Source organism: Gossypium raimondii, chromosome 11 (assembly GCF_025698545.1).
Source record: "Gossypium raimondii isolate GPD5lz chromosome 11, ASM2569854v1, whole genome shotgun sequence".
Lineage (NCBI taxonomy): Eukaryota > Viridiplantae > Streptophyta > Magnoliopsida > Malvales > Malvaceae > Gossypium > Gossypium raimondii.
Genome location: NC_068575.1, coordinates 43053856 through 43067501, shown reverse-complemented (window position 1 = coordinate 43067501; position 13646 = coordinate 43053856). Strand labels below are relative to the sequence as shown.

The following is a 13646-nucleotide window of genomic DNA, read 5'->3' as shown; positions in this document are numbered from 1 at the left end:
GAGAGAAAAAAAAAAAAAAAGGAAACCCAGCCATGGCCATTACTGCACATTTCAATCTCTTTCTTTATAAGAAGAAAAAAAAAGGACTCTTGTTTTGACAAGTCTGGTTCTGGGTGTCTTTGGAACTTGAAATAGAGAAGACGTGATTGTCAGACACGCGATCATGTTGTGCGTGCCCTTCCCCCTTTTTTCTCTCTGTGTTTTTTCTTTCTCGTTTTAAATGATTTGTTGTGTCTCAGTTGCCGATGATGATTTCTGTACATTTTATGCAAACAGACGTCTGTTATTATTGCCATCGATTTGGCCACTTCTTTTGCAAATAAGTGCAACGACTTTCATATGCTTTTGTTAAGTTACACATCCCATAAAGATTTCTGGTTCATAGTTGCATGATTAAACTTTGAAAAAGGAAAAAAACACTTGAACCCGAGTTTTGACCCGGCTTAACAATGGCATGCACGTGAGAAACAACTATCACATTGCTTATATGCAAATATATATCTGATTGAATCCTGCTGGTGTTTTAATATTATGGACTTTTTCACAGAGTAGCGTTAATTTTACTGTGGTTTTCCTGTCAAAAGAAGGGGTGAAGATGATTTGAACTTTGTTAGAGAACTTTCTTTTCAACCATTATTATTATTTTTAATTGGTGATTCTTAAGCTTTGGAATTCAGAAACTTTATTATTTTATAAAAAAATTAATTACCAACGTTACCAATCACTCATGCAGAAGTACTTGAAAGTAAAAATTTTAAGCAATGAGTGGCAGGCTGGCTCTCTGTTCTACTCTGCAGCAGTTGTGAACCAAAGTCGATGGAAATCCCTCCTTTCCCTTTCACTGACCCACTATCCCTTTCTCTTCTTCTCTGAGACTGATACCCTGAGAGGGTCCCCTGATAGATACCTCCCTAATCCCTAGTGTTTCAGCCTCCCCGAAGACTGTGGTATTTGCTCTCTACACTTGGCAAAATCCCTCATCTGATTAGGACACCCCCACTTTCCCTCTCCAACCTATCCAAATCATTGCCTGTTTTTTCACCAGCTTGACCCCAAAGGCCAAAACCCATAGACCAAATTACCTTTGCCAAACTGACCTTTGTGTTCAATGTTCATTGGTAAGTTGGAGAGTGGGGTAAGCAATTGTCGGGCAATTAGACTTATATTTCACCTGGGTTTGGCTAAGTTTTGTGTTTATCTTAGCAAACTTACAAAAACCCAAAGTGTCATTGATCTTGTTGATAAGATATCTGCATTCTAACTTGAAGTGAACTTGGGAAACTCTCGGGGGCATTCAAGCAGCTCAAAGCTAGACTATCTAATCCTAGAGGTCTAAGTCTAACTTCAACTTGTCGAAGAGGCAAGGGAAAAACTCTTGAAATATATAAAAGAGAGAAAAAAAAAATCACATTTTAATTATGTGAGGTGAGGCTTGGTTGATATTGCAGGAGCCCCCACCTGGATAAGTTCCTACTTCACTATTTGGAGAAAACATTAAAATTTTATTAGAACTTATTTGGAAATTTTATGAATAAATGGTTTTGAAGAGAGAGATTTGGTAAAAATGGAGGACCAGGGTGACTCAATTGCAATGAGTTATCTTATTTTGATTTTCATATCTTTTAAATATTTGTATATGATACATAAGTATGAAATAATTGACATTACCAAAACAAATATAATGATTAAAAAAAATTGAATATATTTGTGTTAGACTTACACATGAATTTAAATAATATATCAATTAAAATATTATTGATACACGAATGGAAAGGTGATAGAAATGGATAATTCACACACGAATGGAAAGGTGATAGAGATGGATAATTCACTTTGTTTAGAATAGAACGAAGAGTTGTCAAATAGGGTGGTCATATAAGTAGATTACTTAAGTTTCACGTTAGGGTCTAAGCCTTATATATTTGTTGTCTCTAGTTTCGAAGTGTCATGTGTTAACCTATTATTAACGGGCTAGGGATAAGTGCTCTTAGGCTTAGGTAAAATGACGCTATAAAATAATAGTTGAAATCTGATACAGCGGTTAATGAGTTGGTGTTGGGCAAATTGCAAACTGACAGGCTCTTACGAGTATCCTCGAAAATCTATTTGTACTGTTCGGGGACTTAACCGTCCAGGCAACCACCGAGAAGTGTAATAATAGATCTATAGTAAGATATTTGAATCAGATAATCCTCAAAGAATTGTTTCATACAGTTGGCAGACAAAGTCATAGTTCATAGTATTATATTCCTCTCCACCAGACCCTTGATTTCAAACAAGAATAGAATTTCTTTTTCCAATGTTTACCCTGAATTTATTCCATGTTTCCTATGTATATTACTTCTATTTCGAAACAGAATAATTCAACATAAATCTAGATTATTATCACAAAAGCTTGAAGAGATAGGGAAGATAGACAACATACAAAAGGGGTAAAGAGGATGATTCAATGGTGGAAAATTGTCTCCATGGAACCTGCAGTCAATTCAAGGTTCATTAACGATTTTCAAGATGATGATCTCTAAAATGGTTTTGATTCAAAAGATGAAAGCCTTTTTTTCTAATAACATAATAGAGTCTATCTTGCCTGTAAAGACCTAGAGAATATTTGTAAAGGGTGATGAAGGCATCTTCACTTTAAGTTTAAAACTTGATGCATAAAACTTTAGCTTCTTTAGTGACATGGATTCTGTGGACTGAAATCTGTTCTACATAAAAGATGAAAATGACATCTTTTCTTTCCATTAAGAAAACAATTCAGCAATCCAGGAATTTTTCCACACTGTTCCATGAAATCCATAAGTAGCACTAACCAAATCCTTAAATTTATACTAGAATATTACACATCCATGACATGAAGAATAAAAAAGAGAAAAATAAAAAAAATATATTTAAAATGTTACTTATGATGAAAAACTTGTGAACATTTTCTTAAAAAATAAATAAGTTATCTGATGATATTCCATGGATTGATGGAAGAAGAATCCTCACATAAACCTTTCTCAAATGAATTTCAAATTCTTGGCTAGATACCAGGTGAACTCTGAAGGCCTTAAGTGTCCAAGAAATAAACATTTTCACTGCTTTTGCTTGGCTTGGAGCAAAGGGAAGGGCAAATGTTGCTTGAATTAGAGCAACATTTCTGAAGATCCCATGAGTTTTAAGAAATGCAGACTGCCATCACTTGCAAAATGTTTGTAATATACCCTCTGACCCCAATATCAATGATTATCTTGTGCAAACTGTAAGCAGCTTATTTCATGATTTAAGTCACATATAGAGATGTCATCTCATTTTAACCATGAAATTTGTTCAAGCACCAGCAGCACTATCTTGCATGATCTGTTGGATCTGCTCCATGCCCTCAACTTCATAACTTCATCTGCGCAAAAATCAAGTACTAATGGTTGTATGATGTCATTTGTTAATTACTGATTAGAACCTTGCTGCCGTTAAATTCAGCATTCAATCGGGAGAAAGAGGCCAAAACCTGCATGAAGCAATGAAATTGAATCTTCATTTCGTGCTAGTCCTCTAGATCTAGAAGAGAACCTAACTCCTGGACAGAAATATCCACTCTAGAAGCTAGTAAATCCAACATGCCATATATTTCTTCACCCTCAGGGTAAGATCGTTCACCAGCAACAAATGCAGAAACCCGATCCTTAACCTTAATCCAGGACCATCCCGGCTCCTTCATGACCCCTTTTGTCCTCATCATCTTCCTAACATCTGCTGCTTCTCTCCATTTTCCTTTGGCGGAATAAATATTAGCAAGGGTGATATGAGTCCCTGCACAATTCGGATCCATTTCAAGAAGCTTCTCTGCAGCACGTTCTCCACAATCAACATTGCCTTGGACTCTACATGCTCTAAGAAGTGTTGACCAAACAACATCATCTCTATGAAATGGCATGCTTTTAATCATTTCCTCTGCTTCAGTTAGTCGCCCAGCTCGGCAGAGTAGATCGATCATACAGCCATAATGTTCTTTTGAAGGTCTTATTTGGTACTCACTACTCATTAAATTGAAGTAGTGGAAACCAAGATCAGCTAGTCCTGCATGACTACAAGCAGTAAGGAGACCAATGAAGGTCACCGAGTCTGGTTTCAAACCAACCTTGGAAAGCATCTTGAACAAATTAATAGTTTCATGTATATATCCATGATCAGCGTATCCATTAATCATGGCTGTCCATGTGACAATATTATAATTCTCAGCCTCGTTGAAGACTTTTTCAGCATCTTTAATACACCCACATTTTGAGTACATATTAACTAAAGCACTCTGTATCATTTCCTCTTGTTCTAACCCAATGGAAAGAACGTGAGCATGAAGCTGCCTCCCTTGCTCCAGAATCGCCATATTTCCGCAGACACTCAGCACACTAGCAAAAGCGAATTGTGTCGGCTTTGGCCCTTCCTTTCTCATCCACGACAAATGCTCAAAAGCTTCTTCCCCATAGCCTCCTTGAGAATACACTGCAATTATAGTGCTCCAGGAAATGGTATCCCTTCTTGACATTCCATGGAACACCATTGCAGCAGAAGATATCTGTCCACATTTCGAATACATGGTCATGAGGGAGTTAGCGACTGATAAAGTATCTGCAAGACCGATACGCAAAACATGGGCATGTAATTGCTCACCCCAACTAATTCTCACAAGACCAGAACAACTGGCAATAACAGCAGCGAAAGTAAACTCATTTGGACTCACACCTGCTTCTTGCATCCTTGTAAACGCCTCAATGGCATTCACATCTTCTCTCATCTGAACATAAGTCGTTATAATAGATGTCCATGAAACCACATCCCGTGTATTCATTTTGTCAAACAAACGCAAACCATAATCTAATTTGCCACATTTGTTATACATAGTAGAAAGAGAATTAGCCACATATGAAGTATCATTAAAACCTCTCTTTACAGTATGAGTATGAATCTCCCTACCAAAATTCAAAGCACCTAAACAAGCACAAGCCTTCAACACAATAGCTAATGTATAAGAATCATATTCCACTCCAGATTTTCTCATTTCAGATAAGTAAACCAAACCCTTCTTATAATACCCACCATGAACAAGCCCTGTAATGATAGCGGTCCATGAAACCACGCTTTTTATAGGCATCTCATCAAACACTTTGATCCCCAGCTCAATTTTGCCAAATTTTGCGTACATATCTAAAAGGGCACTCCCCGCGAAAACTGAGTTAATAAAACCAGATTTAACTAAATAGCCATGAAGCAATTCTCCATAATTCAAATTAAATTCCAGTGCACAAGCTTTGAGTGCAATGCTAAGACAGAAGGGGTCCGTGGAAAGCCCGGGTGAGACCCACATTTTGGAGAACAAAAGTAATGCTTCACTTGATTTCATGGCCCTGACGTAACCAGAAATTATGATTGTCCATGAAACTTCGTCTCTTTGAGGCATTACGTCGAACATTTGACGAGCTTCGTGGAGATCACCCGTTTTGACTAGATTTTTTAAAAGAGAGTTGAGTTCGAGCATGTTTATAGCGTTGGGAACATGTTGTTTGCGAAAGGAGTTGATTGAGGTTGTTTGTGAAACAAGGATGTCTTTGTTTCCAATGAAAGCAATGTTTGGAACTGTACATAGTTTTCTGAGATTGTGAGCTCTGATCGTTGATACCATGTTTCTGTCGGAAGAAGTGGCAAAGCAGGCATGACCCAATAAAGCTTGAAGTGTTGTCTGAGGTATACTTGGACCAATGACGGAACCTAGCCCATAACTCTTAGGCTAGAGATACGCATGTATCCTAGAATTTTAAGTGGTTAAATTATGGGTTTTCTTCAACTTTTTTAATATATATACATATATGAAACCCAAGTTATTGGGCTTTAGCTGTTTAATTTGTATATTTTGAGTTTCCTCTGTAATGCAGATTGGTTTTCTGATTAAAGGTATTATCAAAGGAATTATGTACAAGTTTTAGTTAACACTAGTTTCAAATTCTATCTTTCAATAAGAAGGGTGTATGTAGTAGAGACAAGAAGAAGAGCCTTGACCCCCTTTTAGATGGACTCCTTTTAATTATGAAGTTTTCAATCTAAGTCATTTTTATACAAACTTTTTAATTATGATGTTTGATCAACTATATCAAATAAATAACATCTTATTTTCAGCCATGAACAACCACTCAATTTCATAAAGAAGAACTAACATAAGCCTTGGAGATTAATGAATGTGTTCTTTGAGTTTGGCATTGAAATGAAAAGGAAGAACGCCAATGAACACCGGTTGCTATATATTTTCAAATCGTGTGTTCTATATAGTAAGACCTGGTATATATGATGAAACGCAAATTACAATACCCAATGCTTAGCTCTAAAGTCTACTCTCCTGGAGGAACAAACCATTCATCACTAAGAGAGTAAACCCTTTTCCATAACCCTCACAAACTTGAAGCAAACCAGTACTGCAGTTCAATAGTAAAAATGCTGCATTTTTTTTTCAGTTTCCAATGTGCCCGCCCCTGTTTCTACCATGCCATCCACCCCTTCTCTTGGCCCTTGCCCTCTTCCATCGCTGCACATTTCTCCTTCGAGTAAATATCTTACGGATTTGGTCCAGCTTGTGAGATTGTTGGGCAATCACATTAGCTGTTGACGACCTCTCACTCAATATTATCTCATATCCATCCCTGAAAGACTCCATTCCTCCGGCTAGAAGTTGCCAAAACAGCCCACCAGATGCCGGTCCTCCTGTTTTAGCCGACCAGTATATTTTGTTGTAGACGATGTTGAACAGTTGGTCCCTCTGGTAAATGTTGAAACCAGGGTCTTTCCACGATTTCCCGAATTCGGCAAGGAGTATCGGCTTACGGAGGATGATTCTCGCGTCTCGGATGTGTGCATCGAGCCAGTTGTTCAAGAAAGAGAGCTGATATTGTTCACTTGAACTGGATAACCTGCTCATGCAACAATGAAGAATCTAGATCAAGGCTTTTTCACATTTTTTTTAATAACAACTGGGTTTAATTTTCATTAAGTACCATTGGTCAGGGTATGAGTGGACTGTGGCAAAATCAATGCCAGGAATCTGATTATTTGCAATGAAATCTGTTCCAATATCCAAGCTAGGATTGAGCCTCTTCTTCTGAGGAGTTGATTGTCCATAAAATCCTTCTAAACCAGCTTCCAGCAAGTGGTTTCTGTCTATGGATTTAACATGAGAAGCCATTTCCATTATCCAGGCCTATCAAAATAAAAGCATCATTAAATGAGTGACCTGGATTTAGAATCAATCAATCAAATCTCAAAAGAAAGTTTTTAGCTTAAAAGCAACAGGTTTTAAGATAAAAATCAAATCCAGATATGGAAGATTGTCAAAACCTGAATAGTTCTTCCAGAAGGATCTGATGTACATCTAGGCTCATTCATCAGCTCCCAGGCCATTATTGTTGGGTCATCTTTGTAGTGCATTCCAGTAAAGCTATTATATCTGTTGAGAACAGTCTGCCAAAACAAAAGTATGTCATATATACATATATATATATCAGGTATTGACAAGGAAAATATTGACTCATTTCTTAGCTTACCTTTACATGATTCTTATAGTAGCCCTTAACAACAGGGTTTCTGAAGAAATCATCATCAGAAGTAAGGTACTGGCCTTGGCTTCTTGCCCAGTTTACATATTGTTTCTTTCCTCCAAAGCTTTCATAGTTATTAGCTAAGCTGAGGATGAGCTTGATTCTGTACTTTCTTGCCTCAGCTATCACAAAATCCAATCCCTTTTAAAAGCATTCCAAAATGAAAAAAGACCCAAATCATCAGCTTTAAAAATTGTAAAGATTAATATGTAAACTAAGTTATATAGAAGGAGATCTGCATAAATGGTACCTTAAACATCTGTTCATTGTAGGAACCTGGGGCATACTGTAATGGTCTATAACCACCATCACTGAAAGCCCAAGTTCTAGCCACAGTGAGACCATGAGCTGCTGCTTCACGAAATGCAGTTGAGACTTTGGGCCTCTGAGAAGGATCAGAGGCCACATACATCAACCAGTAGGCATTGAAACCGTTTGCAAAGTAAGGGTTGCCGTTCAAAAAGAAATGAACCCTTCGGGTTCTTACAAAATCATCCCCTGCTTCAACATGGACAGTAAGAAGGTTCTGGTTGAACAAAACAGCAAGAAGAAAACCCAAAGCCAAATGTAGTTTCATTTTATGCGAATCTCTCGGTTTCTGTTTTCTCAGTGAAGGGGATTTTTGTATAGTAGAAATGGATGAAAGGGTGGTGTTTAAAACCTGCAGAAAAGAAGATGAGGCTGTTGAAGCAGTTTTGTCTTCATATAACTGTCAAAAGCTCATGACAAGTAAAAATATCCACAGTAACTGCCAATGTCCCTCTAAGGTTAATTCCTTTGCTTTCTTGTAAAGGAAAACATGGCATCCCTTATTTCAGTGTGTAGCCTTTCAAGCTTATATCAGTTGTCCCTTAATCACATGATCATGCATGTAAACACATGGGAAACAAGTGGGGTCGAAAGAAAGGTTTCAAGATATGATCAATGTTAATGTTACATATAAGTAAATTAAAATTTTTAATGTATATTTTTAGAGGATTTTGACGCATATTAAAGCGATCATTCGATGGCAAATGCAAATGAAGGGAAGAGGCTCTTCTTTATGTTTCCTTAAACCTGCCTAACCTAATCCAACAAACCAGGACCGTGCACATGGGGTACTTTGGGAACAGATACTGTCAAAAAGAGTATCAAGCTGCTGTTTGGGGGTCAAATTGAGAGGCTCCAGGGCTTGTGGTTGGTTTCTCTTCCATGGAAAACCTACCAAAAGGTTATGCAGAGGGGCTTCCCACTGTATCTAAACGTACAGATCTTTTAGAATTTAGATTGAATGGAAATGTCTGTACTGAACCACCACGCGGCATGTGAGAGTTTCCATCTTTTGCATGACCCACCAACCAAACCAATTATTTCCTTTTAGGATAAGGTTTTAACACTTAGTGGACTGCATGTGCGATGCTCCATCAAATTCAACCACTCAGCACTATACCTTTTGATTGAACCTATTTTTAACTCTCGTCTACCTACACTATCACTTCTCAGTTAACTCTATTGTCTGTTTGTAACTTTGGGCTAAACGACAGGCTTAGCTTTCAACACTGTAGTGAAACCTGGATAGTATACTTTTTCTTTGTACGTAGAAATAGATTTGTTGAACCGACAGATTTATGGGGTCATCTTACAGCAATTAATGAAGTTCAATTTTAGACCCAAAAGCATTGGCGTAACCTACGGATCTATGGCCTTTTGCCGACATGATCTTGCTGCCATATCTACCAAGTGAAGGGTGCAGGCAGAGATTCCAACCACCGCTTTAAGTGAAAACCAGTTCTACGAATGCATACCACGTAAGGTTAGTGATATAATTATAGAATAAAACCCTTTCCAGGCTTTTTACCTTTAAATTACCCTTTTGGACCCACCATGGCCCCTACTCATCAATTTTCTTGCTCACACCGACAAGCCAAAGCCAATTTATCTTTTTAGTTTCTTTTTCACTCCTGTAAACAAAGCTTCAGATGTAGCGTATCCAAGGTTAGGCCTTTGTTCCCTTATTTAATAGAGTTTGGATAATAATAGTAATTAATAATAATTTTAGTTGATATAAACAAACTTGAATTAAACAAATATAAGATAAACCCGTAAGTTTGCTCATCATTAACACTTTAATGATTTAAATTTAAAAATTTTTGAACTCGTAACAACTTAAGTTCGAGAATCTAAGATAAAAAAAAATTCAAGCCCGAAATATTCCGAGCCTAAAATAAATCATACCCAAAACCCAAACCTCCTCCCTTGAATTTATAACTAAACCCAAATTAATAATTATTATAATTAGTTAATTACATGTTAATATTTAAAATTAAAAAATATTTAAGATTGAAGTGGTTACAAGTGTTCCATAGGGTGTAATAAAATATTTTAAAAATAAATGTATAGAAAAATATGAGACATAATAATTTTTAACTCTTCTTGTGGAGTAGTGTATCAAATACTAACATTTAAATTAAAATAAAATGAGATAAATAAATCATAATTATTTAATTTATGAATCTGTATTTATAAATATTATATAATTATATTAAAATTTATTAATAATAAAAAAAGTAATTAATAAATATTTAGGTTAAATTATAGATTAGAATAAATTGAAAACATTAATTATGAATATAAAATACTTTTAATACAATCATGATATATAATAAATATGCAAAATTTTGAATTATTTAAATTTAATGATTATTTCAAATATAAAATGATATGATAATAAAGTTCAAATGATATGATAATTGCTATGTTGATTAATTATGACACAATTGTACAAATTTGATTGTTAGTACAAATATCCAAACGTTAAGCCATCCAAATCGAGCACACAAGCAAGAGTGACATCCAAAATTTTTTAATAAATTAATTAGATTTGGGTTAATTCTACAAATTTAATTATTTAATATTCCATTTATTTGGATTTTAGTTTTAGAGAGAGAATTTTAGTATAAGTATAATATATTTAAGGTAACACATTTTAATAGGTTTTATTGACCCAAAATTTAATTTAATTGAATTGATATGCTTAAATTAACTTGGTTCGAACAATTAAATTAGTTTTAATCGATTTTCGTTTACCCATAGAAGTATAAATTAAAGAAATGTTTTTTAATCTTCAAATTTTAAATGTAAAAATAGAAATGATTTAATGGTTAATATTGGGTACAGTGACAATATATATATTTTATTTCATAAGTAACTTTAAAAATTGTCATGTGTCTGCTTTTAAGATTTTATTTTTAACATTTTAGTATACTTCTATAAGATACTTGTCAACCCACCTACTTCGAATTTTAGAAACTCAATTGATAATATACTAAATATTTTCTCACAATCCACCCAAATTTCACCCATTTGCCACCTCTATTTTTTACGCTACAAAGGTTAAATTTTTTATAAGGATAAATTATACTCGATGTGACTAAATTATTAGTAAGCTTACAATTTGATCACTCAACTTCAAAACATTATAAATTAGTTATTAAACTATTCAAAAGTTATAAGTTGATTACCACTTGTTAAGGATAGGTAAATTTACAATATAGTCATTCAACTATTAATAAATTTACAATTTAGTTGCTCTCAACATAATTTAATATTTTTATTGAAATAATTAAATAAAATATGCTATACCAAATTAGTATCCTAGGGTTTTCTTTTAATTTTCCCTTTGAAGTACCCACGAAAAGTTGAATTATATAATGAAATAAAAGTTATTTATTACAAGCCCATCTATTTAGTTATTAATTAGATAAAATAATGATGATAAAAGTGATGTGAAGAAGTCAACAAGATAAAACCTATATTGTCAGCCAATTTTGTTATTTTTGTATATAATATTTAGGGCTATTTATATTAGTTAACGGTCTATTAGAAATGATATTTTTATTGGTTTAGTTGATAGAATTTAATAATCTTTTTCTTTAGTTTAGAGGATCAAAATAACTTATAACACCTTTTTATTTAATTGTTTCAATTAAAAATATTAAATTAAGTAGTTTATTTCTTTTTCTTTGTTTTGCTCAACGTTAATTTCAGCCTCTGGGTATCTTTGTTGTCTTCACAAGTTGTAATGAACAGATGACAATGCCTATCATTCGCTGAAACTCCACCGGCCACCAGTGGGTGTTCTTGGAAAGTGGGTGACTCTTCGTTAACTTTTTAATCTATTTCTGTTTTAAGACTATTTTAGAATAATAAATGATTTTACGTGTCGATTTGGGTCTGTATTGTCTTAAGTTTTATATGTTTTATTTTTGTTTATTTTTCCATTGTTTAATAAGTTTTCAGTTTTAGAAACTTTTGTTTGCTCTTGAAGCACGTTTTTTAGTCTTGCTTATGCATGTAATCTTAGTTTTATAAGTGATTTTAGGGATGATTTTGTTGTCGTCCTCTCTAGTTTGGTGAATGCTCGATTCTTTTGTCAATTTTTGCTCGCCACTTTGGATCATCCGAGGCTAATTTCCTTATCGTATTAAGTGCTTGCAATCACTCTAGATATGTCGTGTTTGAGTTGTGACAAAGCCAATTGTCAACATGTCATAATATTCTATTGATGCTGAGGCTAAAACCTTTGTCGTGTTGATGGAGCTTGTCCTTCATCATCTACAACGAGTATTTACTATTTTTTTCTCTGAATTGTATGGTTCCATTTATTGAATGAATTAATGAATTTACCTTTAAAAAATGATTAAATTATGTCGAGAATTATCAAATTATAAATATACTAATAGTTGAGTGATCAAATTGTAAATTTACTTGTCCTACATCTAACATCCATTTGGAACTTAACGAGCCAATGACCAACTGATAACTTTCAAAGAGCTTAATTACTAATTTTTCACTTTCTGAAGTTAAATGAGTAATGTGTAAACTTGAGTTACCTTAAGTGTAATTTACCCTTATAAACAAAACAAACAATTTGGAAAAATAAGAGTCATGGAATGGAATCAATGGATAAGGAGTAAAAGAATATGGGCCTAGAAAAAGCCCAAACTAATTCAGCAAGCATTGACTTTTTTTATGGAAGTCTTAACATTCTAGATTGCATCTCTTTTATTTATTAAATTAATTATCCAAAAATATTCATTATTTGTAGCCACTCATTATACAATCTTAATGTTGTTGCCTTGCCTTTCTAGATTCTATCCAAATTCACTAAAGTCTGTTACTATCATTTTTCCCCCATTCAAAAGCTCAGTATTATTGTAATTTGAAAGTGAGATTTGTAAAAAAAGAAAGAAAAGAAATTGTAATTAATGCATTAATTTCATTTTAATTCAATAAAAAATTTGGGAAAACTAGAGTTGACTGTTGAAATAACCCATATATGGAACTGCAAAAATCAATGGAAGCTTAACTACATATTGAATCAACTAATGTAAAATCAAAATACTAGTTGACGGCCATGCTACAAATTCTGGGTTTGATTGTGTTATTTGCAAACAAAATAGAGCACTTGATCATTTGTAGTACATGACAGGCATATTAGCATTCATGTCCCACATCCCTCCTTCCTTCAGATACTCTATATACCTACCAAATTCTGGTTTTGCTGTTGGTTTCTTCTTACGACGAACATCGAAGAGGCTGAAAAGTGGGTGAATAATACTCTTGGACTTGGAAGTAACCTTTTTGTTAGTCGATGAAGAGGATTCCACTCGATGATTCTCTGGCAAGGCCAATATTTCAGAAGTAAACTTTCTTGATAAACCAAAAACTCTGGCAGGCACGCTTCGAGCCCTCTTCAACTGTGCTTCGAACTGGCCGGTGCTCGTAACATCCTCATCAACTTCAAGTAACCGTTCATAGCCAAGACGGCTTCTTCTTGTGCTGAAAGCTCTAAGCATGGCCATGGAGTGATGAGATTGAAGAGGGATAAGCTTGGCTAGTTTGTAAATATAGGCAAATGGGGTAGGTGACAATTGTTGACAATGAATTATAAAATATATAGCTTTTTCACCATTTTCATTGTTAGGTGGGGCTTTCCAAGAACATGTGAACTGCAGAAATCCTTTCACAAATTGACATTTATTGATG

At 34.5% G+C, this 13646-nt stretch overlaps 3 protein-coding genes across 3 annotated transcripts; all 3 read right to left on the bottom strand.

The window, feature by feature from the left end:
- Nucleotides 1-2715: 2715 nt before the first annotated feature.
- Nucleotides 2716-6141, bottom strand: LOC105803783 (putative pentatricopeptide repeat-containing protein At3g47840). The gene has a single exon (XM_012636183.2). The coding sequence runs from the start codon at nt 5657-5659 to the stop codon at nt 3527-3529; it is 2133 nt and encodes a 710-aa protein (XP_012491637.1). The 5' UTR covers nt 5660-6141; the 3' UTR covers nt 2716-3526.
- Nucleotides 6142-6273: 132 nt separating this feature from the next.
- On the bottom strand, nt 6274-8394 carry LOC105803784 (mannan endo-1,4-beta-mannosidase 7). Its single transcript, XM_012636184.2, has 5 exons — nt 7870-8394; nt 7566-7760; nt 7360-7482; nt 7020-7222; nt 6274-6935 (listed from the first exon to the last, which is right to left on the bottom strand). The coding sequence occupies exons 1-5, from the start codon at nt 8194-8196 to the stop codon at nt 6479-6481; spliced, it is 1305 nt and encodes a 434-aa protein (XP_012491638.1). The 5' UTR covers nt 8197-8394; the 3' UTR covers nt 6274-6478.
- A 4503-nt stretch (nt 8395-12897) lies between these two features.
- Nucleotides 12898-13603, bottom strand: LOC105801045 (uncharacterized). Its single transcript, XM_012632385.2, has one exon. It carries the CDS (start codon nt 13460-13462, stop codon nt 13070-13072), a length of 393 nt encoding a protein of 130 aa, XP_012487839.1. The 5' UTR covers nt 13463-13603; the 3' UTR covers nt 12898-13069.
- Between the last annotated feature and the right edge of the window lie 43 nt (nt 13604-13646).

What these genes read in the sequence shown, in the direction of transcription:
- LOC105803783 (XM_012636183.2), bottom strand. Translation starts at nt 5,659, where the DNA reads ATGGTATCAACGATCAGAGCTCACAATCTCAGAAAACTATGTACAGTT.
- LOC105803784 (XM_012636184.2), bottom strand. Translation starts at nt 8,196, where the DNA reads ATGAAACTACATTTGGCTTTGGGTTTTCTTCTTGCTGTTTTGTTCAAC. An exon ending in ACTATAAGAATCATGTAAAG is followed by an intron (nt 7,483 to 7,565) that starts GTAAGCTAAGAA and finishes TTGTTTTGGCAG; the next exon opens with ACTGTTCTCAACAGATATAA. An exon ending in CACTCATACCCTGACCAATG is followed by an intron (nt 6,936 to 7,019) that starts GTACTTAATGAA and finishes TTGCATGAGCAG; the next exon opens with GTTATCCAGTTCAAGTGAAC.
- LOC105801045 (XM_012632385.2), bottom strand. Translation starts at nt 13,462, where the DNA reads ATGGCCATGCTTAGAGCTTTCAGCACAAGAAGAAGCCGTCTTGGCTAT.